The 27,294-nt window shown below is 59.6% G+C and overlaps 3 protein-coding genes across 4 annotated transcripts in view; 2 read left to right on the top strand and 1 right to left on the bottom strand.

Moving 5' to 3' along the window:
• The first annotated feature begins 292 nt into the window (after positions 1 to 292).
• DOLPP1 (dolichyldiphosphatase 1) lies at positions 293 to 9,489 on the top strand. Its single transcript, XM_004423554.3, has 8 exons — positions 293 to 436; positions 3,995 to 4,095; positions 4,356 to 4,440; positions 4,539 to 4,638; positions 4,865 to 4,963; positions 5,495 to 5,623; positions 6,126 to 6,215; positions 8,012 to 9,489. The coding sequence occupies exons 1-8, from the start codon at positions 361 to 363 to the stop codon at positions 8,046 to 8,048; spliced, it is 717 nt and encodes a 238-aa protein (XP_004423611.1). The 5' UTR covers positions 293 to 360; the 3' UTR covers positions 8,049 to 9,489.
• Positions 9,490 to 13,242: 3,753 nt separating this feature from the next.
• On the bottom strand, positions 13,243 to 26,994 carry CRAT (carnitine O-acetyltransferase). Of its 2 annotated transcripts, XM_014782242.2 has the most exons (15): positions 26,805 to 26,994; positions 24,270 to 24,408; positions 23,355 to 23,618; positions 21,028 to 21,146; positions 19,750 to 19,803; positions 19,011 to 19,176; positions 18,457 to 18,631; positions 17,790 to 17,968; positions 17,173 to 17,273; positions 16,667 to 16,786; positions 16,393 to 16,515; positions 16,155 to 16,290; positions 15,711 to 15,773; positions 14,840 to 14,977; positions 13,243 to 14,139 (listed from the first exon to the last, which is right to left on the bottom strand). In XM_014782242.2, exons 2-15 carry the CDS (start codon positions 24,294 to 24,296, stop codon positions 13,924 to 13,926), a joined length of 1,881 nt encoding a protein of 626 aa, XP_014637728.1. In that variant the 5' UTR covers positions 24,297 to 24,408; positions 26,805 to 26,994; the 3' UTR covers positions 13,243 to 13,923. The 2 variants fall into 2 exon arrangements, with proteins under 2 accessions (XP_014637728.1, XP_004423613.1); XM_004423556.3 differs by lacking the exon at positions 24,270 to 24,408.
• Positions 26,343 to 27,294, top strand: part of PTPA (protein phosphatase 2 phosphatase activator) — a 33,037-nt gene continuing 32,085 nt past the window's right edge. The window contains exon 1 of the mRNA XM_087418944.1: positions 26,343 to 26,460. Coding sequence (XP_087275070.1) covers positions 26,343 to 26,460 — 118 coding nt within the window. The remainder of the gene's footprint in view (positions 26,461 to 27,294) is intronic.

Here is a 27,294-nt window from a genome sequence, read left to right as displayed (position 1 = left end):
CACGCCCCCCAAGCTAGCGCCTGATTGGCCTGCCCAACCCACACTGAGAGCCGGCCTCACCTTCTGACTGGCTGTTCTGCTCTCTGTTGTGTGCTGGAACCCTCCTCTTCCCTGATTGGCTAGGCAGCTACCTGCGCTCGTCCCGGATTGGGCGCCGGTTTGGCCGGCTCGCAGGCTCCAGGGGCCCCGCTCTCTGATTCGCCGCTCGGGCCAGCCCCACGGCCTGCACGCTGAATGGCTGCGCCGCTACCTGTAGCGGCCTCCGATTGGGTGCGCGGCGCCTCCCCGGCGTGATAGGTCAGGACCACCGCCCCCCTGACTCCCCATTGGCTGCTCGGAGAAGCCCGGTCTCCGGGTAAGATGGCAGCGGACGGACAGTGCTCGCTCCCCGCTTCATGGCGGCCGGTGACCCTCACCCACGTCGAATATCCTGCAGGTAAAAGGCGGCCTCGGCTCCGAGCCCTCCTTCCCGGGGCCGGCCCCTCAGCCCCGGGCGCTCGGGCCCGCGCGAGGCCGCGGAGGGGGCGCCGGGGGGCCGGGGTGAGAACTGTCAAATAGTGAGCCGTGGAGGGGCTCGGCCGGCGCGCGCGCCGCGCAGGCGCAGTAGCGCGGCGATGAGCTGGGCGAAATTGTGAGCGGCTCGCTCGCGCACTCTGCGGCTGCGCGGCCGGGGCGCTCCCCCGGGTCCTGGGGAGCGGGTGGGCTGCAGGGGGCCGGGGATCTGTGTGAGGCGGGAAGGGTTCACTGGCCTGGACCTGGGCCCTTCTTCCCCGCCCTCCCCGGAGCCAAGGAGGCCGGCCTCCCTCCCTGGCGTGCAGGGAGTGCCTGTTTCCTTCAAACAGCGCTTTGGGGCTGCCTGCAAGAGAAAGAGCTCCCCGTTGCTGGGAGTGTGCAAACCGAGGCCAGGCAGCTCTTCGTTGTTTGAGCACTTCTGGTGCTACGCCCTTAGCAGGGCATTGCTCCACGACAGTGGGGACCCGGTGAGGGGGCAGGCAGCCCCCGGGATCTTGACTTCTGGAGCTTCCCATCAGACGCGTCTCTAGCAGCGCAGGGTTATCCAGCTGGGAGGTCCTTTAGCGACCTTTCTGGAGGCGGTCTAGTAGAGTGATGCAGAACTTGGGCCTTGGGGTCAGAGGTATCTGGGCTCACGATCAGGCTGAGGCCTTGTGCGGGTAGCTTCACCTCTCTGTGCTCCATTACTTGACCTCTAAAGTGGGACTCATCGCAGTGCCTCCCCTGTGCTGTCGTGTGAGAATCTAATAACAGGAAGCATGAGAAATGCTGAGTGCAGTGCATGGCAACAGTAAACATTTAATAAATAACTCAAGTTAATGTTATCCTACTCTCCCAGGATCCTCTAAAGCGCCCCCCCCCGCCCCCGCCTCCCGTAGGTTGGTTGGGTGTGGGGTGAGCCCCTCATTGACCCTCACTGAGTTGCTTTGGGAAGGGCCTGCTCATGCTGTGCTCATGGGCAGAGATGCAAAAATCTGGCCCTGCTGAGGACCCCAGGCAAGATGCCAGGGAACTTTATACTGGGAAACTGGGTGCTCTGGGTTATACTGGGGGTAGGGTTGCCCTGTCAGGTACTGGACCCTACTTGCCTGCCTGCTCACCCGCCATTCATCCATCCATTCATTCAGCCAGTGTCCGCTGAGCACCTCCTGAGCGCTAGAACCTGGACTGGCTCTCGGTTTAGAATGATGAACAGGCTGGTATGTCCCTGCAGTCCTGGACTGTGGGAAAAAACCCCACTTTACAGGAGGGAAACCATGACCTGGAGACTGGAGGGACTTGGCTAAGGCCTCAGCGCCTTCATGACTCCATCCCACCCCTGGGCCTCAGAGTGGCTTCTCTGAGTGCTCACAATCTAACAGGCAAGAAGAAGGAGCCTGGCACTTGTGAGCAGTGTGAGACAGGCTGTGATGAGGGACCTTTGCAGGGACTGTGGGGGCCCGGAGGAGGGACCTGGCTGAGCCTGGGGGCATCTGGTGATGCCTGGCGCCCTGCTAACTCTTCTATGGCCCCCTGCGCTTCTCCTCCGTACCCTCATCACACTGATGCTTGCTTCCTTCATCCATTCACTTAGCATCGTTTCTGAGCTCTGCTGGGCTTGGGGGATTGAATGGGGTGTAAAGAGACCCCTGTCCCTGCTCTCAGGGAGCCTACCGTGTGGAGGGAGCGGCAGACACTGGCCCGATGTCTACACTAACAAGCGTGTTGTGAACAATGCCCCGTTACAGGTTCCCCCAGACGGAGAGCTCCGCAGTGGCAGGAGCCCATCTGTTTTTGCCACTCTGGTGGGTACTTAATTTATGTTGAGTTAACCCAGACAGCGTCCCAGGCGGAGGAAATGGTGTATGCAAAGGTCCAGAAGTAGGACAGAGCACCATGTGTTTGGGGAACTTGAGTTCAGTCCCTGGAATTGGAGCAGAGAGTGGGAGGGAGGCAGGGCCGGGAGTGCAGGGCCTGATGAGCTGGGCTGAGGTGGGACTTATCCCAAGGGCAGAGGGAGCCACGGAGGGGCTTGGATCAGAGAGTGGCGAGGCCAGAGTCGCTGACAGCGTCTGCAGGAAGGCCCAAGGGTAGCGCCGGCTGTGGGACGGGTCATGGAGGTGGTCAAAGATTTGGGGGCACCAGCTACACCCTGTCCTTACGGCCCAATACCCCGGGCATCAGCTGGGCAGCTGAGAGACCCAGGATTGCAGGGCTGGAAGGCACCAGGCTGTTGTGTGGATGAGGAGACAGAGGCCCAGAAGAGGGAAGGGCCTCACCAGGGGTCACCTCGCGGGCCTGTGGCAGCACCAGCACTTGGACCTAGGTTGCTGGCCTGTTCTCCCAGGCCAGCTCCACACCAGCCCTGCCCTGGGTGGGTGGGGGTAAGGCCAAGTGTGTGCCGATCTTTTCAGCCTGGAGTCTGGGCACCTCCCTGCTGCCTGCGTGAGGCCAGGCGGGTGTCGTGGGCCATTTCCCACGCTGGGTCCTCCCAGCCTCTGGGTGAGCAGAGCCCCCAACATGGAAGTGTCCTGGGTGCCAGGGACTGAGCTGGGTGTCAGCCAGGCCCTGTCTCATCCGAGCTCACACAGCCTTAGGGGGTGGGCACTCGTATCCGCGTTTCACAGGTGAGAGAGCTGAGGCACAGAGGTAAATTCCTGGCCTGAGGCCCAGGAATTGAACCATGCCCTCTGACCCCAGCGTAGCCAGGTAGCTGCCCTATCTCGGATGGTGGGGGTGGCCTTGGACTCGGTGTCACCTTGCCCTTGGGCAAAGGGGAAAGTGGCTCTTGTCTCTGGGCTTCAGTGTCCTCATCTCTCAGAAGGGCTGGTGGTCCTCACACTGCCTCCCTCCCAGGCCTGTTAGGTGGGGAAATTTCTTGCCCGTAGGGAGGTGGGAGAAGTGGGGATGGCACCAGAAGGCCATATTGGGCTATGCAGTGTCCTCCTCTCCCCTGGCCTTGGTCCCCATCGGAGTCTGCAGTGTAAACCCAAATCCGTGTGGAGTCCAGAGAATCCCAGGTTCCCCTGGAGGCTGGGGCGGGGCTGGGATGGCCTCAGCACAGCACTGCGGTCCAGAGGCACCCATGTGCCCGCCAGTCTGCCTCCTGGTGCCGGGTTCAGACCAAGCCAGGATCCAACTCCTGCTCTGGTGGGGTGATGGGTATAGTACCAGGCCACAGACTTGGATTTTAGTCCAGATCCCACCTTCTTCTTCTGGCTCGGTGACTTTGGGCAAGACATACAACCCCTGTGGGACTCGGTTTCTTCATCTACAGAATGGGAACGGTGCAGGCGCCTGCTTTAAACGCGTGGTCTGTGAACTTCAGTGCTCAGTAGACAGACAGCGGCACGTTGTGCCCGTGACTGAGTTGCTCCGCCGGCTGGTCGATGAGGCTCCCACAGCTGCTTGGCCCCCACCCGGTCCTGCGGGGGCTCCTTCCTGGCTCAGGCCCCTCTGCTGATGCCCGTGCCCCATCCTCGTCCTGTTCTGTCTCGCCCAGGTGATCTCTCTGGCCACCTCCTTGCCTACCTGAGCCTCAGCCCTGTATTTGTCATCGTCGGATTCGTGACCCTCATCATATTCAAGCGGGAGCTGCACACGGTGAGTGGATCTGTCTCCACCCGCCCCTCCACTGCTCCCCAGTGCCCCCAGCCCAGGGAGGAGGGACTGCACCGTTTCATCCGGGTGCTTTGCCTTCCCTTCCTTGCTTCCACCTTTCTTGGGGTGTGGGGAGCCTCGTGGATGCTTCCACATTGTTTACCAGTTGGGTGGGGAGGTTCAGGCGGAGGCTACCGTCTTTGGGGCTGGACAGCGGCCAGCGGGCACTCAGAGTCCCAGCTGACCATGCATCTTCCTGGCAGATCTCGTTCCTCGGGGGTCTGGCACTGAACGAGGGGGTCAACTGGCTGATTAAACACGTCGTCCAGGAGCCACGGCCCTGTGGAGGTAGGGCCCAGGCGGCAGGGGCCTGGAGGTCCCCAGGTCGGGGCTTCACTGGGAAGCCTGCGTCCTCCCATGGCGCCCTGTTCCCCTTTCTTTCCCAGGCCCCCACACGGCACTGGGCACCAAGTACGGGATGCCCTCCAGCCATTCGCAGTTCATGTGGTTCTTCTCCGTCTATTCCTTCCTTTTCCTGTACTTAAGGTGAGCTTCTCTCCCACCTGGGGTGGTCCTGCACTGGCCCCTGCACTGCCAGGGACTCACTGCCAGCCTTCTGGATGCCTCTCTGGGCTTGGCCTCTGTGGGGGTGGGAGGAGCTGCAGCCAAGGCAGAAGGTGCTCAGGGAGCTTTTGGATGGGGCCAAGGGCTATTTGGGAGGCCTGGGCTCCAGGCTCTGGGCTGAGGCTGTCTGACAGGCCTGTTTTCCCAGAATGCACCAAACGAACAACGCCAGGTTCCTGGACTTGCTGTGGAGGCATGTGCTCTCCTTGGGTCTCCTCACCGCGGCCTTTCTAGTCTCCTATAGCAGGTATGGAGGGAGGGAGAGCCCCCACCCCACACCTGCCCCCTGGAGTCTCACTGGATTCTTGGTCCCTGTTGGACCCCATTGTGGACCCGTGTCCCAGAGGCTGGAGGGCGGGGCTGGAAGGGGTCCCAGGCCTCTAGTTTTAAAGGGGTGGGGCTCCCGTTGCCCCTTCCAGCCCAGTCCTTGCTCTCTCCTCCCGGCTGAGCCCAGTGTTCCGAGGACACCTCCACACACCAGCCACCTGTTCCCAGCACCCTGGAGGAGCTCCTTGTGGAGTTCCAGGGCTGGACAGAAGGGAGCAAATCCCACCCTAGCCATCCCTTCACTTCTAGAATCAGGGGAGCCCCAGTGGGGTCCAACCCCCTGCCTCCTTCTGGAAGTAGATCTGAGGCTGTGTGCTCCCAGGAGCCTGTCCTGTCTGTGTGTATCACCTGTGTGTGCACAGGTCCCTGGGAAGCTGGTGCTTGGGTGTGGGGGATTGTGCAGGCCTGCCTCTGGCTGGCTCTCACAAGCTTCCCTCTGTCCTTGGCACAGGGTCTACCTGCTATACCACACCTGGAGCCAGGTGCTCTATGGGGGCGTCGCTGGAAGCCTCATGGCCATCGCCTGGTTTGTCTTCACGCAGGAGGTCCTCACCCCACTGTTCCCCAAGATAGCAGCCTGGTAACTGCCTCCTGTCCCTGTTGCTGCCCCTCCCGCCTTCCTGGGCACTGTGGTCTCTGCCCCTCCTGCGGATGGAGCCGTCAGTGGGAGGACCCAGGCGTCTTGACCCCAGCCTCGGTCTCGCTGGGAGGACCCTAGTGTCCAGGCCTCTGGTGGGCATAGGATACTGGCCTCGCTTGCCTGGCTTCCACCTCCCACAGGGGTGCCATCCCAGGCCCAGAAGCCAAGGTGCCATCCTCTGTCCTTGCCTCAGCTCTCAGGGCCTTAGAAAGCAACCTGAGTCCTCCTGGGCTGAGTGTACTGTGTGGCAGTGCCCCTGCCTGAGTGTCACACAGGTGGCACGTCTGGATCTCCCAGTGGCTCTGGGGTCTAGGGCCAGGCAGAGACTCTCTGAGCGGTGGGGGAGGGTGCAGCACTGGCCCCAGCACTGGTGGAAGAGTCTGGCTGGTGACAGGCTCATGTCCTGATGTGGCCCTGGCTTTCTGGGTGTCTGTCTCTCCAGGCCTATCTCTGAGTTCTTCCTAATTCGAGACACGAGCCTCATTCCCAACGTACTCTGGTTTGAGTACACAGTAACCCGGGCAGAAGCCAGGTGAGTTAAGGGGATAGCAGTCACTGGGTCCTGGCTCAGTAGGGCTCAGCCCCAGGGCAGCCGCTGCCTAAGCCGTCTGCCTAAGCACTGTTCTTGCACTACCTCATTGAATCACCCCCTAGGCCCCATTTTACAGATGAGGAAACTGAGGCTCAGGCGAGGAGGAGTCACTTGACTGAGGACTTGCAGATTGTGGGTTGGGGAGCTAGGCTGTGACCTAGGCTGTCTGGTCCAGAACCAGAGAGCGGGCAGCCCAGATTCCTGGGGCGCCTGTGTGAGGGCTCCCCTTGGGGCTATTTAGTCCAGACACTTTCCTAGAGATGGGTAAACCGAGGCAGTGGGTCAGGGGCTGCCTGTGGCTGCACAGCAAGTGAGGGCAGAGGTGGGCTTTGGAGCTCCTGACTTGGATCTCCCCCTCCACTTACCCCAAATCCGGGGTGGGTTGCCTCCCTAGTTCAGAGAGGGAGCTGAGGTGACGTCAGGCTCCAAAGCAGGCGTGGGAGGTTTCCCAGGAGCTGGTGAGAGGAACGGGGGGTAGGGGGGGTATGGCGGAGCGTCGCAGCAGCTGGGAAATGTGTCTAGTCCATCATGGTCCACATTATCCTAACGAGTTTAAGGGTGAAGTCCCGGATCCGTGAGGAAAGGGGATTTGAGGGCATTAGGGCAGGCAATCCCATTATTGGTGGAAAGGCCCTAGCTGGCCCAGGCCGAGCTCTCCACCAGGCCCCGCCTCCCCCCACCTGGCTGGCTGCCACAGTCTCTGTGCGCACCTGCTCTGTGCCCGGCGGTGTGCTGGGGGTAGGCACAGAGACAGACAGCCACAGCGGGCAGGGGGACACAAAAGAGGCACCTACCTGTGTGATCAGTGCCCCAGGCTCGAGAGCTCGTGACAGGAACCTGAATGTGGGGGTGAGGTGGTCGGGCCTGCTGCCCTGGGGAGACAGACCTGAGTGAGGAGAAAGACCAGGCCTGTTGAAGTTGGGGTTTGGCCAGGAGAGGGCCCTCAACAGAGGGAACAGCATACGCAGAGCTGAGGTGGGAGGAAACTTGGCGAGTCCACCAGACAGACAGACAGGCTGGTGTGGCTGGAGCCCAGGGAGCAAGGGGAGTCGGGGACAAGGCTGGGGCCGCATCGTGCAGGTCCTATGGGCACAGTTAGGCTTGTGGATTCTAACTGGGACCCTAGATAAGCCCCATTCTCCTTTCTGAGCCTCAGCCAGCCCCTCTAGAAAATGGGGTGATTATCCCTGCTTCCCTCAGGTTCCTGGGCCCATCATGGATGTAGCCACACCCCCAAACCAGGTATTCCGATCCCCTCTATAACCTCCCTCAGTCATTCTCCTACCTTTGCTTACATACGTCCCAGATGGAGAACTCACTACTTTCTTGTCTGTTTTTGGTAATAACAGAACCCTGCTTGTGCTGGCTTCTCTGTAAAGGGGAACTCCCCATCATTTGTTGGAATCCAGCCGGGGCCCTCTTGTTTTCGCATCCTGGCTCGCACTCCTGCCCCAGTCTCTTGGCTCTGTTCGTGGACGCCAGGGCTTAGAAACCTGTGATACAGGCCCAGCCAGAGAGATTGACCCTCTCTAGATCCCAAGTCCCGAGTCCAGGGCAGGAGCTCTGATTGGCCCAGCTCGAGTCAGTCACTGGGGCTCCTGGGGGTGGGCATTCACCCATCTCGAAGGGACTGTGGATCGGGAGGGACAGGTGAGAAGGCAGGTCACTGAATGCCAGGAGGCCCTTCATTTGACCCCTGGGCATTCTCACATCTAACCCCCACGCCCATTTTGCAGGAACAGACAACGCAAACTGGGGACAAAACTGCAGTGACCAGTGAGTGTGGCTGAGTCCAGCCTGCAGATCTGGCCTGCACGATGCCTTGCGGGATGGACGGAATGACAGACAGAGGGACAAAGCAGAGACCTCTACAGACCCAAGTCACCAAGTGGAGCCTTTTTTTTCCTTATTTTAATTTTAATGAACAAGGTGGACCAAAGGGCCGAGCCAGCCCCTCAACCAGGACCCTGGAGGGCCTGCTGCCAGGGGGCCACATGGCCAGAGAGCCTCGCTGTGCTGCTGCCAGCCCCCGTCGGGCAGAAAGTGCCCTTAGCATGGGCACTGGGGTGTGGGGTAGAGGAGGAGGGCTTGCACTTCTGGTCTCGGGGCCAGGAAATCCAGGTGGCGTGAAAAATACTATTTATTTTTTGGTTTTGTCAAAGGCAGATGGGATTTTGGAGATGGGGCCAGAAGAGCCTGCTCTGGTGGCTGCCCTGTGTACGGAGGGGTCCGGGTCAGCTTCCCAGGCTCTGTGCCCTGAGCCTGGGGGCAGGCTGCCTCTCCCTGGGCTGGAGAAGTGGCCTGGGGGCCCAGGAGGAGGGGAGCACCCCTGTGCCCTCCCTGCCACCATTGCCATTCCAGAACTCGTTCAGTGTTTCCTTGTCTGGGGGCCAGGGCCCAGAGAGAGCACGCATCTGGTGGCTGCTATCATTGCGTTCTACCCCGTATCAACCCTACACCACAAGGGCTTTTTCTGGTCCCCTGGCCCCGAGACAATGGTCCCTTTCTGACAAAAGAGCCTGCACATGTGGGTGAGCAAACCCAAGCTGTTTACAGCTCTTTTGCCCTGCCATCCAGTAGCAGTTAGTCTTCATCTCCACTCGAACAAAATGCAAAGAACCAGGAGCCGGCTGAGAGGAGTGGGGCAGTGGGTGCCTGACGTCCCCACCCTTCCCTTCCCTCTGTGTGCTCTGAACATTCCTTGTCCTTCCTGACCCCCTTCCAAGTTGCTGGGAACCTGCTCGGGGTCACCCCTGAGTCTGGGGTGTGGGCTCACAGATCCCCACTGTCCAGCTTGGAGGACGCCTCTTCCTAAAGGGACCTGATCTCTAAGTTGCTCTGAAATGGAGTTGTGGAGAGGAGATGCTTCCAGACTCTCGGAAGTTTCTAGAACTGAACCAGGCTGCTTGGGTCCTGTGTTCGAATTCCTCTCCTCCCCCACCTTTTTCTTTGTGGAGGTTCCTAATCTGCTGCTGAAGCACAATATTTTGGTGCTTTCTTTTCTCATTTGTTAAAGACAGTGTCCAAAAGCCATTCCAGATGCCAGGACCAGGGGCCTATTTCTGGGGAAGGTTGGTCAGTCCCCACATTTTCCTCCCCTTCCTTTCTTATTTTTATTTTTTACTTTTTGCCTGAAACAAGCCAGGTGTGAGGTGATTTAAGAAAAATCAATGAAATTGTTTACTATTGTTTTAAAATAAAATCTTGAACTCTGGCGGCTTGAGCGCACGTTGACTGAGCTCATGGGAGGAGGCTGGGGGTAGTTGTGGGGACATGTGATCTTCAGGGGCAAGGATACGGTAAAGACCATAAAATCATGAGCATCTCCAAGACATCCAGTCCCTTCCAGCCCCCAGAGCTGGGGTTTGAATGGCCTCTGCGACATTTCCCTCCAGAGTCTGAGGACCTCACTGCCATTCAGTCAGGATGGTCCCCCGTTTTCAGTCCAGTCTGGCTCTCCTGTGGTCCTGGCTGGCTCTGCCCTCAGTGAGCCTCGTTCCTCCTCCATGTGACAGCCCTTGAGGACGGGGACAGCCTCTGCCAGGATGAACACCTCCACTCCTTGTTTAACTCAGTGTTACTTGAGCACATGGACAGGTGAGTATCTTGCTTTGGAAGAAGAAACTGCAAACTGAGCCAGGTTTTTGGAGGCCTTGTTGGAGCAAGATGATAAGTGAAACCCAACAGCTGGCCTGAGGCGGGGAGTCTGATCCTTGATGCATTAAACAGATGCAGAGCACTGCACTCGCAGGGTGAGGGCGAACCCCAAGTGATCCCGTCCTCACCTGCTTGCAGGCTGGGTGTGGGTCCTGCACGGACCCCTGAACCTCAACATTCATTTAAGGTGGCTGCACTCCAGGTGTGGGGCAGAAACGAACCCATCTCTGGAGGAGGGAACCTTCAGCCTAGACTTCAGTTATTTGTATAAATAGTTTTTAAATGACAGTGAACAAAATAGAGACACAGATGGCCGGGTACAAAAGGAAAGGATGGCGTGACTGAGAACCAGCGGGAGACAGATAATAGAAACAGACCCCCAGATGCCTCAGATCCTGGAATGATCAGGCACAGGCTGTACATTATTTTACTGTTTTAAAGAAATAAAAGACAAACTTGACCATTTCTGTAGAGAACAGGAAACTTTAAAGTGAGCCCTGGCATATTTTACAGTGAATCAAAACTGAAAAATACAATGGCTGAAAAACAAGGGCTCAGTAGGGAGGTCTGACAGCAGACTCAACACAGCCCATGAGGAAAACTGGAGGATAGGTCAGAAGAATCCAGAACACCTCAAGGAGGGAGGGTGGGAAGGGGCTGTCTGGTGAGCCCTGGGTTGTTCTGAGTCCCAGCTGAGCTCGTGGCCTTCACTCCAGTGGGCACCCACCTGCACACCCCGCCCCCTGCCTTGCACTCTTGGAGAACCGACAAGCTCCCCCACTTGTGAGTAATCCAACCCAGCCTTTCCCATTCAGTCAGTCACCAAGTCTCCTTCACTCCAACTCACAAGTGTCTTTGAAATACTTTCCTCCACCTCTCGGGCCACTGTGGGTCCAGGTCCCACCTGTCACTGCCTCCGGGCAGCCAAGCCTCCCTACAGGTTTCCGTCATCTCCAGCCCTGTCAGGCCCCCTTCCAACCATTCCTCAGCATCTTCCTAAAACACCCTCCTCCGTGTCTCAGGATAAAGCTCAGGTCTTTAATGTGGCCCTTGTCTGGGGCTCTGCTCCAGGCCTTCCCTTGATTCCCACCACTGCACTTTCCCAATGAAGACAGCCAAGATCAAGTTCATGCCAAGGCAGACAGACACACTGTAGGAGATCGAGGTAAAAGCCAAGTAATTTTCTTTTTTTTTTTTCCCTTTTTCTCCCCACAGGCCCAGTAGATAGTTGTATGTCATAGTTGCACATCCTTCTAGTTGCTGTATGTGGGATGCCGCCTCAGCGTGGTCTGACAGCAACGCGTCAGTGCGCGCCCGGGATCCGAACCCGGGCCGCCAGTAGCGGAGCGCGCGCACTTAACTGCTAAGCCATGGGGCCGGCCCCCCAAGTAATCTTTAATTCATTAATTTTATTACATTCTCAACTTTCAAATGATGTGTTGCACAAAATATATTAATTTAGAACAGTTCTTTTCCACCACATTTTGCAAAAAAAAAAATCAAATCAGTTCTTCGTCTGTGTCTGGGCATCAGGGTCTGGCTGCCCCGGGACCACCTCTGGGTCAGCTGACCGGATTCTCCTGGGTCCACTCACTGAGCAGTCTGAGAGACAGCAGCACCTTCTGGGTTGCATGGGCAATGCTGTCACTGGAAATTTTATCTGAAGCCACAAGTGCCCACTGGCATAACGTTCAGGCAGTTGGATTTTAAAAATCGATGGTGTAGGAGTGTGTGACCCCAATGCCTCTCTCCTGTGTGTTCAGAGACCTTGAAAGCTCTTGCTTGTCCTGCACCCACTGTTGCAAAGTGTGAGAACACAGGTCACACCCTCGGGAATACTGACTAAATCTTTACTGTTTCTTTGCCTTTTTTCCCCCACCTGTTCCACCAGGGGCCCTCTAAGCAACCCATCTAACACTGATCGGGGTTGTGTACGTGCTAAATGTGTCTTCCCCGAACAGTACTGAGCGGCTCTAAAGAAGTGAGCGAGTCTCCATATTATGAAACCTGTAACAACTCCAATGCAAGGAGATGCTCTCACTTCTGAAAGGTAATTTTTTGGGGAAAAAATCCTGCTTTGTATTCAGACCCAGAGGGTTCTCAGAACTTGAGTTTGGGGAGTCCTGGGTGTCTGCCCACGTGGCGTGCTGGCCTGGATCCCTCTCCCCTCCCCTGTTGCCCAGGGCTGGGTGGGGGGCGGCCCCACCCTGGCACAGCTCATACAGCACTCCCTCAACTCCTGCTGTGGGCCCTGCTCCTGGGACCCCCAGGAGCCCCCAGAGGGAGCAGCACACCTCCACTGCACAGATGAGGAGACCCAGGCTGGGGGACACCAGGGGCCAGCCTAAGCTGAGCAAAGCCTGCGTGCTGTCACGGTAGAATTCTCTTCCAGGTCCTCCTGCTCACGGCCCCTGAACAGGCACTCGCGTCCTTCTTGCCCTGGCCTCACCCCACCCTGCTGGCCTTGCTGGGGTCCTGAGGATCCGCCAGGCCTAGGACAACACCCACTTCCCCCATTGTCTGGGCTCCACTTCTTGTTGCCTGGGACTTTGGGCAAGTGGCATGCTCTCTTGGAGCCTCAGTTTCCTCATCTGAAAAACGGAGAAAACCACTAGACCCTCTCTATATGACTGCCGCAGGTCAGCCAGGCCTGAAGCACCTCACTCACAGGCGACCTTTCCCACCCTTATCACCTTGGTATCTGCTCTTGGGTTTCACCTGTGCCTTCCTTAGGGCCAGAGCATCCCTCTGAGGGAGACTGTTTTCTCTACAACAGCCCAGTACACTTTGGCAGGACACCCTGCCTCTGCCAGGTGCATGGGGCTGGGGGCAGATACAGGGTTCTGGTCAGGTGGCCACATGGCCACATAGGCAGTGGCTAGGGCTGGGAGTGAGAGTGCCCGCTCGGCCACCACTCCTGCTGGGCTCAGTGCGGGGCAGCAGGATGAGGCCTCGGGCCCTGGGTATCCGCCAGACTCCAGTTCACCAGACCCGAGGCTACAGGGCCCCACAGACCCCTGGGGGAGTTGTCCCCACCCACAGCCCATGGGACTGGAGATGCCCGAGTCACGGGTAGGAGGGAGTTGTCTGTGAACACAGCCCTGGGTCCGGGGCCATTCTGGCCCAGAGACCTGAGGTCGGAGCTGGCCCCTTGCTCCCTGACCCAAGCCTGAGGGCCCTTCCTCTTGGCTCCTCTGGGAGCCCTTGGGCCCACCGGCTGCTTGGACACCAGCTCCCAGATGCAGGGAAAGCTGGAAGGCAAGGCCAGGCTTCTGCCCCCACCCTGCCCCCTCCTCGGCTGAAACACCTCTTCACCAAAAAATGTCCCCTTTATTAATTACCTCACATGTTACTATGGTACAACCCGGCACGTGGGTCAGGGATCGAGCTGAGTGAGAGCAAGCGAGCTGGGGCTCGTGAGCCACGTTATCCACAAAAGCATGGCAGCCACGCGGGAGAGGGCCCCATGTGCAGGGCGGGCTGAGGTGAGGCCTTGGGCTACCCCTTCACCAGTACCCCTCACACCCTGGCCTCTCAGCCTTGGCGGGCCTGGAGCCCCCAGCTCCAGATAATCCTGTCTCCAGGTCCTTTGAGAGCCTGGGGATTGGGGAACAGACCCCAGGCGTGCAGATGGCAGGGACTGGGCAGAGCTGAGCTAGCGAACAAAGGACCTCCCAGTGTCCCACCCGGACAAGGGATGGGCTCAGCTGGTTCCTTTCCCTGGAGGAGTCCTCGAAGGGTGATATGCCGGGCGCCTGGCCCTACGTCCTGCTCAGCCTCTGAACTCAGCCCCGGACTCGGCCCTGGCAGGTGCTGGGGATGATCCACGGAAGGCACTTGGCTCCGGCCTGCAGGCCCCGCCGGGGGTTGCTGTCTCTGGTTCAGTCAGATCTGCGGGGCCCGGGCGAGAGGGAACAAAGGAGTGCAGCCCTGGGGGCGGCCCACCCCAAGGTGGCTTGGCTGTGGCATTGTGGGCCCGAGCCTGGGAGGCTCAAAGCTTGGCCCGGGGGTGGCTCTGCAGCAGAGCACGCATGTCGAGGAGCGCCTTCTCCAGGTAGTGCGCCAGGCGGACGGCATTGGTCTCCGCACAGCTGTTGTAGGCCGACACGGAGAAGTTGATGTGGGCCTCCATGGGGTTGTAGCAGACACCATAGCCGTCGGGGACCACGGGCCCAAACAACATGACACAGTCTGTCTTGGCGGGGACCTAGGGATGGCACAGGACCGAGGCTCTTGTCCCTCCCCTCCCCTCCAGCCCCATGGGAGCACCAGCCTGCCTTTCCACGTCTCTGCTCCCACTGTGCTCTGCCTGAGATGCCCTTTCCTCTCTGCCAGCAGACGGGTTACTCCCTCTCATCCTTTAGGGGGCAGTTCTGGTGTCACCCCTCCACGGAGCCCTCCTCGACATTCTGGGGAGGGCTTGAACTGCTCCCTCCTTGGGGCTCCCCTGAGCCCCCAGCATGTCCCAGGGGGCCGTCACTGCCTCAGTCCCCGTGCTTCCTGCTAGACCATGAGCCCCTGGGGGCAGGAATGGTGGTCTGTCCCTGCTCTATCCCGTGCCCAGCACAGGCTGGCATGGATCAGACGTTCCTTTGTGTCTGACTAGTGAATGAATGAAGCAGATTCTTCCAGGGGGGCCCTGACTTCCCCTCAGCCTGCCCGAGCTGCACTGAAGCCCCCGACCCCAGCTCCTCTGCAGAATCAGCTGCTTCTCATGGGCCTGTGGTGGCCCGGGCGCCCACGTCGCCACCAAGGTCTGCCCACATTCTGGACTTGGGCTCCACCACTGCAGCCTTTGTCCAGCTCTAGCTCCAGTGGGCTCTGTTCCAGCCCACCCCAGGCCCCTGGGGCAGGGGCAGAGGCCTGGAGGGCAGGAATCCCCAGATGGCCCTGGGGCAATGGCCCACCTGGCTGGTGGAGAGGTTGAAGTGCATGGCGATGGCGTAGGAGGTGTCCATGAAGATGTCCGGCATGCTCACCAGGTCCTCAATGGCCTGCAGCTTCAGGCCCAGCAGGTGCCGGTCGAAGGCCTCCCCACGGATGGCCTGCGGGAGGGGGAGCTGTCAGGAGCGTGGCTGCAGGCCCACAGGGCACCGCCGTCCTCCTCAGAAGCCGTGGCAGCGACACCTCTTCCATTTGCTGGCCCCTTGGACCCCTGAGACCAGAGCATCCAGGCAGGAGAGCCCTCACTTCACAGACGGGGAAACTGAGGCCCAGGGAGGCAGGACAGTTCAAGAGTTAAGAGCACAGGCCTGCAGCTGGGTGGCCTGGCTCCGTCCTGGCTGTGGGACCTTCGCAGGTCACTTATATCTTGGAGCCTCAGTGTCTCCTCTGTAAAATGGGAGCCGTCACTGAACTCCCCTCACAGGACGTCTGCATGTAACATGGGCAGAGTCTGGCACACACAGGCGCTTGGAGCCTGAGCCGGATGGGAACCCAGACCTCGACCCTCTTGACTACAGCCCAAGCTGTCAGAGGGCGGGAACCCTGCTGTCTGCCAGACCGTGCGCACCCTCATCCTCCTGGGCTCCAGGCCTCAGGGAGAGCACGACACAAGACCCAGAGGCTAAGCCAGGACCAGGGCAGTCACTGGGCTCAGCCTCGGTTTCTCCAACTAAGAAATGGGGACATTCAGCCTTGCTCTGGGTGCACCAAAGCTCAGGGGAGGGGCAGTTGATGCTAAGAGCAGCTATTTGCTGCAGGAATGGACAGATGGATGGACAGACAGGTGGGAAATGCCACAGGTCAAGCAAGTAGGGACAGAAGGGACTCACTCACCCGGTCAGTGTAGGCTCGGTGGGCCTGCACGGCCTTCCGCAGCAGCTCCACCTTCTGGTGCTCCTAGGGGGTCCGGGTAAGAGGGAGTTCAAGTCCCTTCCTTGTTCCTGCCACCCACCTCAGTAGCCCACTCCCCACCCAGCACCAGATTCTGAGCTCCTTGAGAGCAGGAACTGGAACTGACATCTCTCTAGTGAGTCCCCAGCCCAGGCCTGACATAGTGCAGATGCTTGCTGCTGATGAGTGAATGAATGAATAGTTCCTTTTTCTCTTTGGCTGCCAGGAAGCTCAGGGCTAAATTCATGGCTCCATCTTCTGTTGGATTCCCCTCGCCCAACATAGGGCTGGAATACGGTAGGTGCTCAATCCAGGTGTGTTGATAGAATGAACAAGAAGAGAGATGGCTCAAGCCCAGCTCACCTACCCTCACCCTGGACCTCTCACCGTCACATTGGAGTCATCCATGGCTTTGACGAAGTTCAGTGAGTCCATGGAGGCTGAGCGGATGGTGTCAGTGCGGCCCAGGTGAAACATGCGCAGGGAGGCGCTTTCATACGTGGCACACGCCTGCCCGTAGATCCTGGGATGGGGGGAGATGGGGCTAAGCACAGCCCTGGCAGGTTGCCCCCACCTCTGCCCCCAGGGCTCACCCCTCCTTCGTGGGCGGGCGCGGCGGGTGCACCTGTAGTAGGCCAGCTGTAGTGCCATCTGGATGAAGGCGTCTGGGCTCAGCTTCTCCGACTTGGGGAAGTCTTTCCCAAAGTGATGGAAGAACATCATAGTGATGTCCAGGTCCTGGATCATGCTGGGGGGGACGTGGGCAGGTGAGGAGCGGGTTCCTGGTGGCCCCTGTCAATCCCAGGGAGGGCCCAAGAGCACTCTCAGAACCAGCCAGGTCGAATGGTAGACCTGGAGCACCAGCCCGGCAGCTCTGCCGCCCAGCGCCCGGCACTCACATGCTGAGGTTCTGCTTGGCCTTGTCGATGTCGCTCTTGATCTCAGGGGTGATGTTGAACCGTAGCTTCTTGGGCATGGGCAGGGGTACCATGGGCGACCGCACGAGCTCAGGCTTCTTCCTGCATGAGACAGGGGGCATCAGGCTCATGCTGGTGCCTCGGGAGCCTGGTCCACCCCTGGGATGAGGGTGGGGAGGACGGGTCCCTGAAGCTGGAGGGGGCCAGCCCCGGGAGACTCTTCGGTTTGCTTTTCTGAAAACTGTTTCACTCCGTGGCCAAACAGAAGACGCCTAGAGAGGGGAACAGACTTGTCCAAGGTCATGGAGCTGGGAAGTTTCCGAGCCAGAATTCCAACCCTGGTCTGAGCAACTCTAAAACCTATGCCCTCTTCTGGCTTCCTTTGAAGAAACAGATTCCCAGGCATAAGGGAGAAGCCAGTCTGCCACCCGTGTGTCACCTGTCACTGGAGCTGGGGGCTGGGTGGAGGCTGGGGGACCCACACTCACGTGAATTCGATGACGTGGTCCACAAGGGCGATGATGGGGGGCCCCTCCGCTGTTGCGTGCTCGTAAACGAGCCCACAGGAGCCATCCTCTGCCACGATGAACTGTGGAGGAAATTGGGCACCCGTCAACCAGGTCCCTGGAGCCACTCTCTGGTTGGGTCCCACCAGAGAGGGGAGGGTCTCTCTGAACCGTTATGAATAACAGCTAACACTCATCAGGGACCCATCCCAGGCCACACCAAGCATGCCCCGTGCTCATACACCTCATTGAGTCCCTGCAACTACCCTACCGGGGAGTCCTGCCACCCCCCCCATTTTACAGGTGCAGAGAGGGAAAGTCATGGCCAAGATCGTGCCTCTTTGCCTGGCCCCGCATCCCAGGCTCTCTCTGATGTGCTGAAGGGGTGTGTTGGGGGTGACAGCAGTTTCTGGGCCAGGCCCAGTAATGACAGGCTGACTGGCCGGTAATGACAACCGCGTCCACCTGCTGGCTTCCCACCAGCTTTACAAGCTGGGAGGCTGGGACGCCCAGGCGACGGGCAGGAAGTCCCGAGGCTGCAGGGGGCCGAGTTTGGGTGTGTGTCTGGCGTGGGAGTCATGGCCCTGCCGGGTCCTCACCTGCAGCGTCTTGTCGAACCAGCGGTTGCCACTGTTGAGCTTGCTGCCCCCGCCGTGGAGCATCTGGCCGGCCACGTGGCTGCGGTACACGTCTTCCGAGACCCGAGGCACGGGCGCGTCCAGGCACACGGTGAAGATGCTCTTCTGGATGGAGCGCACCGAGTCCCGGTTCACCTTGTCTGTGGAGACGCGGTAGGGGAGGCACAAGATGGGGGTGTCAGGCCTGCGGAGGCCTCCAGAACATTCACCAAGTGCTGGGAGCTGGCTTCAGAGCTGAACACTCGCCCGGGCCCTGCAGCCCCACAGCACCCCATGAGGCAGGGCCCAACACCTGACCCACTTTAGAAATGAGGAAACAGAAGCCCGGGGTCACCGGAGAGCCAGTGCGGCAGACAGGGATCCAACACAGCGGTCTGACTCCGGGGATGACACCCTTGACCGACAAAGGATGTGGGGGGAATGTGGAGGTGGAGCTGGGCTCCTCAGCCAGAGGACTGGACTCGCATTGCAACTTGCTACTTAACAGAGGGAAACTAACTTAACCCAGCTGAGCTGAGTCTCCTCAGCTGTGAGATGGGGCCAGCAGCACCCACCCCGAGTGGACAGGACTCAGGGCCTGGTGTGGGCAGGGGCCGGGATGTGGGCTTCCCCTCATTCCCGGGGGCACCTCTGATGAGGGTGTTGTACGCCTTGGCCCAGGAGTTGCGGTGGTTGGAGGTGAGGATGCCCACAGGCTCTTTGTTGGTCTGCAGTGACGAGTTCCAGATCTTCTCGAGCTGCGTGAAGATCTGATCCGAGGTCAGGGGCGTCCCATCGCTGTGGTACACATCCAACTCAAAAAACTGTCGGGCACAGGCAGGTGGAGAGGAGGGGACTGCTGGGGTCTCAGACTGGCAGCAGTCACCTCCCACCCCAGCCTCCTCCTGGCCTCGGCGGCCCCGAGGTCAAGCCAGCGCCATCCCAGGCCCAGCTGAGGGGACGGGGTCAAGCCAAAGGTGAGACAGGGGAGGAGATCTTTGCATTGCTTTCCCCAGGCTGGGCAGGCCCACAGCTCCTCCTGGCCTCCCTCAGGCAGGGGCCTAGCCGGGCACCCAGTGGAGATGCCCAGGGCACGCCTGTTCCCGGGGGCACACAGGCATGTGAGCTGGGGAAGCTGACTTTTGGCCTTGCCCCTCCCCCCGTGTAGCAGTGTGGGGGCTGAGGCCACGGGGGCCCACCCACTTGGTAGTTGTGCACCACGGTGATGTGCATGGGCGGCTTCTTAGTCTTGCTGAAGTTGGTGACCGAGTCCTGCTTGGGGCCCGGCAAGCGGCAGGAGGACAGGATCTGATAGTACTGGTTCATGCACAGCGGCTTCCCCCCCAGGTACTCCACGGGCAGGGTCTCGCTGTGGGGGCAGAGGGATGGTAAGTGGGGAGGAGGGCAGGACCAACGGGGAGCTGCTGGGCATGGCTGGGGGCTGGGCCAGGCTTAGTGGAGGCTCACACAGCAGCATCGGGCCCCTCGTGTCCCTACTCCCACTCAGCATGAGCAGGGGGTCTGACAGAGCTGGGCTGGGGTCAGGAGGCCTGCATTCCACCCTGGATGGGCCCTGCTTGTGAGTCACCCTGGAAACTTCCTTCCTCTCTCTGTGCTTCAGTTTGCCATGGAAGACACGCAGCCGCGAGTGAACTTCCGAGGTCCTCCTTGGCTGGGATGCCAATTCCAGGGGTCTCTCGGATAATGTCACCAGGAAGAGGTCCCAGCAGCTGGAGCAGAGGCCCGAGGCGTCCCAATCCCCACGCTCTGTCTCCCCAACCCCAACAGAGGCCAGACCAACAGGAAGTGAAAGGGACTGAGCTCTGGGCCTGCCCAGCACCCAGGCTGACGTGTGGGGCCAGGGCTTGGGGTCGGGCTGCCCCAGGCTGCAGTGGCTGTAGTAATTAGGTAGGCGGGGCAGGGGCGGGACAGGGCTGCTCACTTGTCAATCATGGCCTTGAAATCCAACACACCCTCGATCAATTTGGCAGCGAACCTGGAGGGACCAATTAGAGATCAGAAGCTGTGTGAACACCCCAACAGAGGGGGGGGTCCCTGGGTCAAAGACCCCTGCTGGGTGAAGGGAGAGGCCTGGTCGAGGAGGTGATCAATCGCTTCACTCCTCACTCACTGTCTGCAGAAAGCCAGAGGCAGTTCAAGCACAGGACCCATGTTCAAGTCCCAGCTCACCCTTCTGAGCCTGCCTTCTTATAATTTCTCGAGGAAGGGCTGCTGTGAGGGTTCAGGGAGATGCTCTTGGCCAAGCATCTGACAGGACTTAGGTGCTAATAAATGGCAGCATGATTATGGCCAGATTATGGGTCAGTGCTGGCTGATTCCACCCACAAAGGGCCTGAGGCCCTGATCCATATAGCCTGGAGTCTGGAAGGTCACCCTGCTCTGAAGCATCAGTGATGGAGGGACCTGGGACCTTGGGGCAAGGGAGTGTGAATGGGAGGGCAGTGGCTTGAGGTGTTCCCTTTGCTAGGTCCCTTCCTGTTTCTGGGCCTCTGTGTCCTCCAGGCCACCTCCCTCAAGCTGGCCGTCCTCCCTGGACTGTCTGGGCCACACCAACCACGCCCAATGCCTGGGGCTGCCCCTGGCCCCCAACATGGGGACCAGGAGCTAGAGTTCCCGGGCCTGAATCGCCCCTTCCTGGGGAGCCCTGGTCCCTTTAAGAGAAGCAGGTGGTGGCCATGAGTGGCTGCTCCTTGGGCAGGAGATCCCTGCCACTGGTATTTTTATCCTAGGTAGGACTGGAACAGAGGCCAGGGTAAGTGACACGACCGAATGTGGAAAAGGGGACTGTGTACAAAGGTCACTCCTGTGGCCAGCTAAGGAGAGAGAGAAGGAGGGGGGAAGAGCCAGAAGTGGGGTGAGGGGTAGCTGCAGGGTTAGGGGGAGGCAAGGGACTCAGGCCACAGTTTGGTGGCTAACAGTCATGAAGCTCTGGAGCCGAGAAGACCTTGCTTCCCGTCCCGGATCGGCCAATCCTGAGCAGTGATCTTGAGCAGGTCCCTTCACTGCTCTGAGCCTCAGTTTCCCCATCTGTATAATCGGGATGATGCTCCCTACTTCACGAGGCTATTTGTGGGGAGGGAAGATAATGAACAGGGCTGGGGCCCCTCCAGTCTCGTGGGGGAAGTGGACTGCAAGGCCCTGGCAACGCCTAGAGCCCTGCTCCTGCTCCTCTGGGCCTGCCCCAGCCTCAGCCGCTCACCGGAGCTGTCCCTGCAGATCCACAAAGTCCTGCTTGGGCAGCACGACACCAGGGCTGGAGTGGATGACCAGGGGCTGGCGGTACTGGAGGTAGGCCGTCTTGAGCCACCACTCGGACAGCTGGAGGAAGGACCAGAGTCTGTGAGGACGGGTGGGCAGGGACCTGGAGCCCCATCCCTACTAGAGCCAGGGGATCTGGCTGGGCCCCCTCGACCCCCTCTATGGGGGGCAGATTCTCAGGGTGAATGCTCAGATCTAGAACCCCCACTCCCTTAAACCCACCAGCAGCATCCCATCATCTTCCCCTTAGCGTGAGCCAATCAGCATTAGCAAGAGAAATCAGACGACACTGCCGAGCAAAGAAAGCGAGAGAAAAAGTGCTCTCAGGAAAGCCGGTGGCGGGGAGGCAGGAATGTGGATTCTTTTTCTTTATCTTATAAATCTTTGGTCAATGATTTCACTACTTTTAGAAATAAAAATGTACTCCTGATAGACAGAAAGGCAAAAAAGAGAAAGATACATAAAAAGAAAGTTTTTGCCCGTCCCAGGTGGGCATCCTCCCGGGAGGCAGGAGCCCAGGGTTCAGTGCGGCCCTCAGGACCCTGGTCCTCTGTGGCCTCAGTTTTGTGGGTGTGGGAGTGGGGAGTGGACACCCACTTGGATCTCAAGGCCAGGGCGACCTGGAGGAAGCTCACTGTGAGGATAAGTCATCGCACTAGTGATAAGATGTGGGTCACCCACTCTGTAGCTCCACCCGGCGGTGTGTCCTTTGCCCGGGGTGGGGCTGTTTCCATCAGGTGAGCAGTGTCTCTCTGGTGACCAGCCATGGACATGCTGTTAAAGGCTCCTGTCTTGGGGCTGTGCGGACTCCCAGGTCTCACCCTTGAGCCTTCCGTGCTGACTGCAACATCCCCCTCACCGCAGCCCCCAAGTACACGGCCAGTACGCCTCTCCGGCAGGTCCTCAACCCCTGGAGACCGGGCCCCCACTGTGTTTCCTCACCCCATCTGAAACAGCAGCGGGACGCGCCTCTTCACCACACAGATTCCCCTTGGGGAACTGCTGGCCTGTGGCACCAGGCCACTAGCCTTGGGCCTTTGGCAAGAGGCGAGGGAAGGCTACGTGCCCAGGTTGCACAGCAGGCCAGTGAGCCTGAGGACATGGCCCCTGATCAGCCAGACCCTCCTGTGTAGCTTGGGGCCTCCGAGAGCCGCTGTGTGGCTCTGGGCTTTCAATCTACCTCCCTGGGCCTCAGTTTCCTCCCCTTGGGGACAGCTGGGCTGCTCTTTAGCCAGGAGCCCCCTCACCAGGCATCTCAGATCCTCTGGCCAGAGCTTGGGAAACAAAGGGAGACCCTGCAGACATGGGCATTCCCCCAGTGAGAATCTGTTGGGCAGTGGCAGAGCCCCTTAAGGGGCCCTGTGAGTAGAGAGGGGGTGCCCCAACCCCTTTAGCCAGAAGCTTCTGTTTGAAGAAAGAGTTCCAGGCTAAACAAAGTTGGAAAACTGCTGGATCCCAGACTCTCTAAGCACCTTCCGGGGCCAGCAGCCTGATTCTGGAGCTCAGTACATGTCGCCCACCAGTCACTGACTCTCCGTCCTCCGTGCAGCCCCCACTGTGCCACCTGCTCTCCTCATAGCACCTCCCACTTTATAGGGCCAGAACCCAGCTCCGGGTCTCTCCCGCACACCTGCTTCTCCCCCGGTCAGCCCCATCTCGGCAAATCGCCCTCTCCCTTCCCCCAGTGCCGTTAAGTTAGGCGAGGACTGCCCCTCCCCAGCCCCCATCAGCAAGTGTCATTGGTGCCGCCTCCAAAACATATCCTGGCCCGAATGCCCTTCCACCCTCTCCCTGCCAGCACCTCCCTTGGGTGATGGCACCTGCCTCCCACCAGCCTCCCACCCCACTCTCGCTTCCCTCCCAGCAGCCAGGGCCATCCTTTGTCACTTTGTGTTGAGGTATGAGACTCATACAGAAAAGTGCATGGAGCATCAGTGTAGACATATTTTCACAAGCTGCACACACCCGCGTGACAGATTGAGACACAGAACCAGGGTTATCCATCATCAACAACACAAATCCCCTGCCCGAGCATCGACTGAGTCCTTCTTGCTCACTCAGCACCCTGCCTGGTGCCAGGCACACAGTAAGTGCTCAAGAAACTCTGGCACAAATGAAGGCACCAGAACAGCAGGTATTGGAAAATTCTCTGTGTGCAGCCAGCAACAGGCCATGGGGGGATGCTCACAACCACCCGGAGCATCCGGGTCCCCTGTTCCCCCCACCCTCCGTGAGGATTTGGGGGACCCATGGAGCCTCCCTTCTTACCCAGTTCTCTGTCTTCCTGGCCCTGCGCTCCAGCCCCTTCTGCAGGCGCTCCCCTACGCCCCCGGAGGTCTGAAACTCCTCCACCAGCTGCCTGGTCTGGGCCCACTCCTCCTCGCTCACGATGGGCTGCAGCGCCTTGAGGTAGTGGTCCAGGGACTGCCGGAGCGGGGGCACGGGCAGCCGGGGCAGTGAGTCCTGGTGTGCCTTAAAGCGGCCGGAGACCCTCGTCAAGGAGGAGGGCTTGAGGAAGCCCAGGGGCTTCACCTGCAGACAGAACATCCTGCTCATTCTCTTCCGGCTCTGGGGCCATCCCAAAGCTGCAGTCCTGGCACTTATGTGCCCATCCGTGGGGGCAGGGACAGCCTCTTGGGTGGTGCCCGCCCTGGCTTTCCAGCCCAGAAGCTGTGGTTGTCTCCGCCTCTCAGGAGCCTGGAGACACAGGTGGGGATGGGGGGTGGGGGAGCGTGGCCACCGATCTTGGCAGGGCTCAGGGAAACCAAGTCAGGACGAATGGCACCTGTTGTGGGTGGCACAGGTGAGGGACCATCCTGGGGTGAGGATCCAGCGGGGGGTGAAGTGACTGCTCCCTCCCAGAGGTCCCCACCTCCTTTTCTCCCACCCTTGCCAGGTTGAGAAAGCAGGGGGAAGAAGAGAAAATCAGAGGGAGCCAGATGACGACAGCACCTTTGGGCGAGGGCGAGGCCTTGGACTTTCTCCTGTCTGTGGGGTGGGGGCAGGGGTGGCATGGGGGCAGCGATGCGGCAAGAGAGAGCTGAGTGGCCTGGCAAGGAGGGTGAGAGGTGGCAGAGGGAGACAGGGTGACAGGGTGCCCTGGGGCGGGCAGAAAGAGAGATGGGAGGGTCTAAGGCTGCTGGCAGCAGTGGGCAGGCAAGCTGCAGGGGTTCCGTTCCATACCTGCTCCTTCTGCTGCCCGTCCTCCATGGCAGGACTGAGGTTCTGAGCCCTGTCTGTCTGCCTGGGGCTGGATCTCTAAGCCTAACTGTGCTACCAAGTGGGCGAGCAGAACCTAGCAAGACACAGCCACTTGCCCCGGCTGGAAAGAGAAGACAAGAGTCCAGATTCAGGGGGAGGCAGAGGTGGCAGTGGCGACTGGCTGTCGTGGCTGTGGTGGCATCTGGGGTCGTGGCAGTGGCAGGAGCAGTTGCTCCACCTGTCCCGGCTTCCACAAGTGGAGGAATCGGGAGTAGGTGAGAGGACTGGCGGTGGGCACTGGAGTGGGTGGAGACCTGGAAAACTTTCTTCTCTGGATGGGCCCAGCACCAGGGAGACAAGCCCAGAGGTATTAAAAAATCCACCTGTTGAAATGTGCAGAGATCTGTTTGATGTGGGAAAACTTGGCTGGGGAGAGAAACTGCCTGGCTGCTGGGGTTAAACCACAACCCTGAAATCAGTCCTGAAAATTGGGGTTGGTGCAAGGGAGTAGACACTGGAAAGGCCATAAGTGCACAGCGGCTGCTAAGAGCCCTGTGCATCCCCCATTTCCCTCCTGCACTCTTGGGGGCCCTTCTAGGCTACCCTCCACCAAAGACTGGTTCTCTCGAACTATGGCTTATACAGCTGGGGGCCAAGAGTGGAGGACTTTGGGCATTAAAAATAAACCAAAGGTCGCGCACTCTGATTCGGCGGCCCAGGGTTCATAGGTTCGGATCCCAGGTGTGGACCTATACACTGCTTGTCAAGCCATGCTATGGTGGTGTCCCATATAAAGTAGAGGAAGATAGGCATAGATGTTAGCCCAGGGCCAGTCTTCCTCAGCAAAAAAGAGGAGGATTGGCAACAGATGTTAACTCAGGGCTGATCTGCCTTACACACACGCACACAAAAATAAATAAATAAATAAGCCAAAGGATGTTGGCTTTGGGATTGGGCTAGATTTGAGTCACCAGACCCAGGGCATTCTGGCCAAGTCTCTCTTTGCCTCAGTTTCCCTGGCAGTAAAGTGATCAGGCCAGCCCTGGTGGTCTAGTGGTTAAGATTCGGTGTTCTTGGGCCGGCCCCGTGGCTTAGCGGTTAGGTGCGCACGCTCCCCTGCTGGCGGCCCGGGTTCGGATCTGGGGCGTGCACCGACGCGCTTCTCCGGCCATGCTGGGGCCACGTTCCACATACAACAACTAGAAGGATGTGCAACTATGACACACAACTATCTACTGGGACTTTGGGGGAAAATAAATAAATAAATAAATAAAATTAAAAAAGATTCGGTGTTCTTGACCCCGGGTTCGTTTCCCGGTCAGGGAACCACCCCACCCGTCTGTCGGTTGTTATCTTGTGGTGGCTGCATGTTGCTGTGATGCTGAAAGCTATGCTGCTGGTATTTCAAATACCAGCAGGGTCACCCATGGTGGACCAGTTTCAGCAGAGCTTCCAGACTAAGACAGACTAGGAAGAAGGACCTGTCTATCCACTGCCGAAAAACTGGCCATGCAAACCCTATGAATAGTAGTGGAACATTGACATAGTGCCAGAAGGTGAGAGGATGGCGCAAAAAGGCTGGGCAGCATAGCACTCTGCTGTTCTCAGGGTCACTAGGAGTTGGAATTGACTTGACGGCATTAACAACAAAGAAAGTGATCAGGCCACCCAGCAAGTCCTGGATGATGACCTAGAAGCTGTCTGTGGGATGGGGGACACAGCTCAGGTGGCAATGGCAAGGGTGGGGTGGAGCCTTAGGGTCCTGGAAGACCTGGAAGAGCCTCTCTCACAGCGGCCAGCAGATGGGTATCCTCAGCCCTCTGGGCCTGGAACATTCTTCTTGGCATAGGGGGCAATACGAACAGATATGCTTGGAGTAGAGAGGAAAGGAATCCAAATCAGGATAGCAGCCCCGCTTCCTCCAGGCTGCCCTCTGAGGAGGAGTGGGGGCTGGATGTGGACAGGTTGGGGGAGAGACTGGTGGAGAGGGAGGGCATGGAGCTGCCACCTGCTGCCTCCTGCTAGTTCTGAGGACTTTCTGAGCAGCCCAGCTTGATGCCTCCACGTGAGTTTCTCTGGCCACACACAGTTGCCCAGGGGCCATTTGATAAGCCCAAGGAGGCTGACCAGCTGGATGGGGTTGGAGAAGTGGCTCAGGCTGAGTGTGCGAAGGGTGTGTGAGTCGGAGAATAACCGTGAGCGAGGCACTCCCTGTCTCTCAGCTCCCTGGCTCCGGGTCTAAGGGTGCTGCCTGAAGCCAAGGTGCTCTCTTTTCCGGGTCCTTGGAATTTAGCACCATTGGCCGTGGGTTCCATCCAGCCTCTGACCTTGAGCCCCAATCTCTTCCCCTGCCAAACGGGGGAAGCCCACCAGTCGACTCCGCCCCCGCACCTGCAGGCGGGGCTGGACCGCAGCTGCCCGGCCGCGTCGCCTCGATGGCAGCTGCATGGCTGGCCCGGCCCGCGACCCGCCCGCCCCGTCCAGGGCCCGCCAGGCCGGGCTCCCGGCCGCACTCACCACGGTCCTAGCTGCGAAGGCCAACATCCCTGCGGCCCGCCCGCGGACACACGGTCCGCTCCGCCCCCCGCGCTGGACAAAGTCCGCGCCTCCGCCGCCGCCGTCGGTGGGTCCCCTCTAGAGCTTCCGGGCCAAGATCGCCGAGTCACCGCCGCCACCCAGGAGACGCGGCCCCGCGCCCACCCTCGGGGCAGGGCGGGCGGCGGGCTGGGCGCCCCGGGAGGAGGACGCTCGGGGCGGGGCCTCCGCGGGCAGCGAACCCCGGCGGCCAGCCGCGAGCGCGGGGCGGGGCGGGGGGCGGGGCGGGGGGCGGGGCCGGGCGCAGATAGCGGTTGGGGAAGCCCGCGAGGCGGTGGAACCTCGGGCGAGGGGCGAGGCGGGGCGCCGTCCAGCTCGCTCTCTCCCGCTTCCCGGGGCCGTCCAAGCTGTTGGAGGCAGTGGTGTGCGCCCTTCTCATTCCGCTACTCTCAGAGCTGTAGGAAAACGCAAA

The sequence above is a fragment of the Ceratotherium simum genome, chromosome 29 (assembly GCF_057802395.1).
Source record: "Ceratotherium simum simum isolate JZ-2026a chromosome 29, ASM5780239v1, whole genome shotgun sequence".
Classification (NCBI taxonomy): Eukaryota; Metazoa; Chordata; class Mammalia; order Perissodactyla; family Rhinocerotidae; genus Ceratotherium; species Ceratotherium simum.
Note: the sequence above shows the minus strand (reverse complement) of the source record. Positions and strands in the feature narration are given on the sequence as shown.